We start from the raw sequence: 6,548 nt of genomic DNA, 5'->3' as shown, positions 1-6,548 counted from the left end.
AACGTTAACTGCCTCAGAGGTGGTCCTGAGAATTAAGTTAACATAGGCAAAGTACTAAACACAATGCAAGGGACATGGTGTGTGCTGTGTAAGTTGTAGGCATCGTTATTCATGCCATGATTATATATTCATACTGTAATTATATGTCCCATAAGTCAGGGACCAATTTTTCATGTCTTAATATCTCCAGGTCTGGTAAATCTTGTTCTCTCAACAGCATGTACTCAGTTGAAATCGAAAGAACCATTACCTCTTTCTCTTGGTAAATAAAAACAGATCATGCTTGAAGATGCTATTTTGCTCAGTCCTAACTCCTAAGGCCTTCTCCACCTCCAGCCAGCCCTTTCCCCTCCAGCCTAATCTTCATTATGAGAGGGGAAAATTCATTCTCAGCTTGGCAGGGACTGCAGATCCAGAAGAAAGAAGAATCAAGGAGTCTTTTGAAAGGCTAACTTCCCTAAGAAACTATTTTCCCTTCCCTCCACTTTGCTCATCTCCTTGTTACCTATCTACTTCTTTTCCTTCACTTCTCCTGATGTTCTTTACCCTGACAATGATGGGGACAGCCACGGACATTCACAAATCCACCCAGTCAACAAACGACACTGGGCACCCACTATAGTCAGCTTTCTGAGACAGGACAGAAAGGCCAGGAAATAAGTCCCTGCGCCCCAAATCTTGGAACAGGGTGAGTTAAAGCTCTTTGCTTTGACTATCTTCCAGTATCGCTCCGCCCAGTGTCTCGAGATCAATGTTCCGTCTCATCTTTCGTCTTGCCTTCCACAAACGCGAAGTTTCGGCTCTGAATTCAGCTCCCCGCCGTCCCCTGACCCTTCAGTTTCCCGTTTTGTCCTTTCGAGGAGCTGAGGTAGAATTTCGCAGCTTTTAGCAGCAAACTTCCTCTACCGTCCTAGCGACAGACGGGTGTGCTCTTGCCGCAGCTGCCGTACCCCTGGCGCTCTCTCCGTACGTGGAGCCTTGAACAGAAGGAGTCCCGCGATAAAGGGTTCCTTGGACCTGGTGCGTGGAAATGGCCGTGAACCCAGGGCGGCGAGGCGGGGCGGGGTGACCTGGACCTCAGCCTCAGCTCCCTGGTGACCTCAGCTCACCTCCGCTCAGCGCACCCGCTCGCGAGGGGTGGGCGGGGCGGGCAGGGAGAACGCCGACCAGGGGGCGGGGCCGGGAGCCTGCCCGCCACGCCCCCGGGAGTGTTGGCGCCCGCTCGTCGCCACAGGGCACCCGGGCACCGGAGACCATGGGGAAGCTGATGGTGCTGACCCTGCTTGGGGCCGGCCTGGCCCTAATCGGGGAGAGATTAGTGGCGCTTAGGTGAGTTGGCATCTTGATGGGGGCGTCCTTGTTCTTTCTCTCCTCTTCCCAGTTTCAAGGGCTGTCCCGTGCCACCCTCCTAGCAGGTAGGAAAGAGCATTTTTAGAACCTCACTCCTCCTCAGTTCCACCCAGCAAGCTATCCCTTGAGAAGCGCTGGTGTGGAAAGTGAGCTGTTTGCCTTTCCTAAGATGGTAGAGCAGAAGTGTCCCTCATTTATTTTCTGAAAGTCGTGCCCCCCCACCTCACCCCCCGCCCCCCCAGTTCCAGGTTGTCCTCGGCAGGCATTCAGCTCCTGAAAAAAACGAACTCTGTTGGAAGCACTGGACCTGGAGGGGACCAGGCTACCAGCTGGCTGTTTACAGCCCACTCAGACATTGCCCAAGGCCAGTGAAACATTGATGAGTACTGGGGTACAGAGCTCATGGTAGATTAAAAGAGCTAGCCAGACAGCGGGGAAATGAGCTGAAACTTGCAGGTGGTGAGCACCGTGGTCGTTTTGCAGGTATTACGACCTTTTGAAATGGAAGATCTAGTGGTGATAGGCAGAAATATTTCAAGAGAAGTCAATATACTGGGCTAGAAAGAAACGTTAGGTATGATATGCATTTCTGAGTGGATCTAAAGCTTCTGCTTGCCCTCACTTGTCTTTAAGTTGCTTTTATTTATTTCTCCAAGCAGAAGCTGATCTCAGAAGTTCACATTAGAATCTATTGAGAAGCCTGATTGCTTTTGTGAATACTTTCTAATTCAACTTGAGAGTGTTTATTGTTACGTTTGTTCCCAGTGCACCCAAGTGAGAGAATCATAAAAAATAATAATTACTAGGTAGATCTAAGGAGTATTTTTACAAAGTGACAGTAAGATAAGTCTAAGTGTAGAATCTTCCTGAATACAATCTAATAAAAATTTAAAATTATCCCTGGTATTTAGAAGAATGGTTCACTGTGAAAGCAGGAACACTATATTGAAAAATAGTTCAGCCAATTGTTTACATTGTGGTCAGTTTGATGACTTTTATACACTTGCAAAATAAGTCAGCATAAAAATTTTTTAAATAATGAAGTTGAAGCAAAAACTACAGGGTTTAGCCATTAGGAAACACTTGAATTTGGGGAAAGCATTTTGGTGCGGGGGTCAAAAGACAAGACTATAGGGGGTTAAAGTGCAGATTTATAATAGATAATACTTTAGCAAATTAAATAATACTACTCTGTACATTTGAAGTAATAATACTGGTCAGTTACTTATATTATTCTATAGTATCGTTTATCGGACAGCAAAGTGTTGTCCATGTATAATGGCATCTTAAGCTTTCAACAATAACTGGGTGAGATGAGTGGATACACGTATTATGCACATAATGTCCACATTATGTAAATAAATGTAAATAAAAGGAGGTACCTACTTGCTTGCTGTATCATCCGTAATGATGAGAAACAAAGTTAATGAACAAGAAGATGATTAAAGACAATGTTTAGACATTGATTTTGGATGTTGTGTTTTTATCTTCTATAGACAACGAACTAATGCATCTCGCGAAGTGGAGCCAGTGGAACCCCAGAGCTGCCACCTTATTGAGGGACTTGGTATGTATGTGACAGTGCAATTTCTTGGTCACTACCTAGTCACTACCTACCTAACTGAGGCTGCCAACTAATTTATTTCCCTGCTACTCCTTAGAGCCTCCTGCCAGGGGCCTCTGCCCCATTTACTGAAGCCACCTCATCCCAGGTCTCCAGGGGCCCTCCTGAATGTCAAAGTCTGTGGCTTCCCCCAGCCTTTTTTCCTTACTGATGTCTCTCTGTCATTTGAAGGACCTCCTGTCCCTTACTGAAAGCCTCTCCTGTCCCTTTTGTGCTATTTCACTCCCCTCTCTGTCTTCTTCTGGTGTCTACCTTACCTCTTTTCTGTCTTCTTCCCTCTCCTTCACGGTACTCCTGGCTTCAAATATCACTTCCTTCTAAATTTATCTGCAAGTTCCAAAAGAAATATGAACTAGCCTTTACCCTGAGGAATCTCATAGCCTACTCAGATGTCTTTAAAAAGAAATTAATCAAAACTCCATAACTGCCTCCCTAAGCTCTCAAACTGCAGGCCTTCTTTTCCAGTCTGAAACTACTTTCCATTTCTGTCCTTTCCTCCCTCATACCCTCACCCACAACTAGCTCTTCTTCTAGACTTCTCCTGTGGATGGTAACCCCATTCTCAAAGGGCTCAGTTCCATATTTCGGAGCCATATATTTTCCCCTTGTCCCTCATTGTTCTCATGACATGTGTCGGTATCAGCCTCCTCTGTGGTCCCACACAGGGCTGAGCTCACCCCGCTACTGTTACTGCTGCTTATCTGGGCTCCAAGCCCCCGTTCGCCCCTACACTGCTGCTAGAAAAACAGTTCCAGGCAGATTCTGTTCACCGCTCGGAGAATGTGCTTTTTCACTTTCTCATGGCTGCTCATGAAATCCCCTGCACCAATTCCTTCCTCTTTGCTTGCTGAAATCGGCTGCAAAGTCCTCTCCCCAGTGCTCTGAAACTCTGATTCACTTGTGACACGTATCACACACTGTATTTTATGACTAGCAGTGTTTTCTCTCTCTCCCTCTCTCTCTCTCTCTCTCTCTCTGGCAGACTGTAAACTCCCTAGGGTCAAGGACTGTGACTTATTTATCAGTATGTGACGGGATGACAGCATAGTTTATTGTGATATGAGTTTGTATTTTCTTTTTCTTGGTACATATATTTCTTTATATACGATCTATTTCAGCTATATATATACATAGAGAGAGAGAGAGAGGGAGAGAGAAGGACAGAATAAGAGTCTTTTTGATTTTGGTTTTCTATCTTTGTTTTTCTCTCTCAATTTCTAAAAAAAGAGAAGAAAGAAAGAAAGAAAGAAAGAAAGAAAGAAAGAAAGAAAGAAAGAAAAAGAAAAAAGAAAAAGTAGCCTTGGCCAATGTGCTTCCTAGCCCATGGAGGAGGGTTGTGCCCTTGGGTAGAGACAGAAAGAACTGAGGACAAGCTGCTTCCTGACTCTTGTTCTCAAAAACCCCAGCTCCTTCAGAAGGTTCTGATGGACAAAGGATAAGAATATGTGGATTTTTTTAATAACGGGATCCTTTCCCCACCGCCTGATGGCATTCTGGGGGTGAAGCAGGACCCCCGAAAGAATGGCTGCAAGGCTTTTTCAGGGAGCCTTGGCTCCTTCGTACTGTGTGTCCCAGCCCGAGCACAGATCATGTGCCCAGCCAGGACCTGGAAGTGGCAGAACCGTGTAAATTAAAGGAACACACGGGCTTGGCAGTGAGTAATTCGGTGGTGACTAGTACAGAATAAAAGCCAGATGGACCTCCCCAGATATTCTGCTTTTTAAAAACTTGCCACCTACAATATTTGCACAACCCTGTCAGGAGACCCAGTAATGACTGAGATTGAATTTCCCTTCGGTTTAGTGGAATGTGGGTGCGGGGTCAGATTGAATTTGATTAGGAAAAAAAAAAAAGGAAACGTAACATTTGCTCATTAGTTTACTGTTTTGTGGAGTAATATTCATACATACTACACATCTCTCTCTCAGAAGATAGGAGCTTGCCAAATAATGTAACAGGATAATTAGACTAGCTGATTGCTAACGCCTGATCTGACTTGCAGATGGTAGAATTCAAATAGAGTTGAGAAGCAAAAACTGGGGCTAATGTTGTAAGACAGATCAACATTCTGATTATCTAAATATTTTTAAAAGAATGGTTAAAATGGTTCGAAACTGGCAGAGAGCAAAAGAACACAACGTGACCTCTTGTGTCTACTGGCATATCTCCATTTTATATTTGGAGTACGAAACAAGTTTGTCAATAGGGCAATTTTGATATATCTCTAAAAATAATGCCACTGCCTTCATCTATAAACGTTCTGCTGAGTTCTTTACAAACATTGCCATTACCCTCACAACCGACCTGTAAGGTGGGCTCTGCTTGCTGCCTGTCCTTGCTGATTAGGAAACTGACACACAGCAGAATGAAGTGACTTGCCTCGTGGTCCAGAACCAGAGGGTGGTGGGCCTTGATTATGAGCCAGGGTGGTTTTCTTCTATGCCTTGTACTCTTTGTCATGTGACCCTGCCTCTCTTATCTACTGACCACACATTTTATTGTGGAAGTGTCGGGGAAGTATGATGGCAGCAGAAAACCAAAAATCTAAGATGCAAAATGGTGAAATATTAATAAACAGAGCTAACCAAAACAAGGCAGGCTGGGCATTTCAATACAAATCCCTAGTGAGACCACCCTCACGAGACCCAACTATTTGATGAGTGAAAAGCTTTATGAAGCAATGGAAAACCAATAAGGATTTGAGGCAGGGCTTGTTAGGCAGTTAACAGAGCTGGAGAAGAATTCTTTTTTTTTTTTTTTTTTTAAGATTTTTATTTATTTATTTGACAGAGACAGAGGCAGCCAGCGAGAGAGGGAACACAAGCAGGGGGAGTGGGAGAGGAAGAAGCAGGCTCACAGCACAGCAGAGGAGCCTGATGTGGGGCTCGATCCCACAACGCCGGGACCACGCCCTGAGCTGAAGGCAGACGCTTTAACCGCTGTGCCACCCAGGCGCCCCTGGAGAAGAATTCTGATTTGTGTTTTCTTCAAGACCTAGGCTTTTGTGGTAAATTTTATAGATGGAAGAAACTTTCCTCTTTTTGTTTTCCTTCCCAGTATTCTTTCTGGGAAGAAAAGTTGAAAAGCAAAATAATTCTAACCTCCAGAAATCATATCTCCTAGATCTTTTTTTCTATGGAGTTTATCTTTTTTCCAAGGCTTGGAGGGTCAAGGATTGTTTTAACCAGGAAATTAGTTGGCTGCCCTTGGCATCTGATCAAAGCTGCACATGAAATTCAAATAGCTTTCTTGGGGCTCCACCCTTGGCAGGATTATCTCGTAGACAGCCATTGTCTTTGGTGTCTACCTATCTTCCTCTCCAGCCCTTTTCCTCTCCAGCAGCTTCCCCTATCTCCAAGATCTGTTTCTACTCCATGGTAGGTCCCATTTGTTTTCTTAGTTGCCTATCAGAATCTTCTTTCCAAGATGTGAAATCGTGATACTATTAATTGATCGTAATGTTTCAGCGTGACACTTTCTCAGGGTATCCGTAGACAATGATCAAAGGCCAAGGAAACAAAGTCATGCCACATAGAGGGCTGGCAGGTTAGAAAACAGCAGACACTTACTTCGG

At 44.6% G+C, this 6,548-nt stretch overlaps 1 protein-coding gene across 2 annotated transcripts in view; it reads left to right on the top strand.

The window, feature by feature from the left end:
* Nucleotides 1–1,175: 1,175 nt before the first annotated feature.
* The window catches only part of LOC100467660 (serum paraoxonase/lactonase 3), a 28,745-nt gene continuing 23,372 nt past the window's right edge, over nucleotides 1,176–6,548 (top strand). The window contains exons 1-2 of one of the 2 annotated variants that reach the window (XM_002918939.4): nucleotides 1,176–1,329; nucleotides 2,847–2,917. In XM_002918939.4, the coding sequence (XP_002918985.1) occupies nucleotides 1,256–1,329; nucleotides 2,847–2,917 (145 nt within the window). In that variant the 5' untranslated portion in view covers nucleotides 1,176–1,255. The remainder of the gene's footprint in view (nucleotides 1,330–2,846; nucleotides 2,918–6,548) is intronic. The other variant, XM_011224590.3, reaches the window with a different exon arrangement.

This window comes from Ailuropoda melanoleuca, chromosome 1 (assembly GCF_002007445.2).
Source record: "Ailuropoda melanoleuca isolate Jingjing chromosome 1, ASM200744v2, whole genome shotgun sequence".
Taxonomy (NCBI): domain Eukaryota; kingdom Metazoa; phylum Chordata; class Mammalia; order Carnivora; family Ursidae; genus Ailuropoda; species Ailuropoda melanoleuca.
Note: the sequence above shows the minus strand (reverse complement) of the source record. Positions and strands in the feature narration are given on the sequence as shown.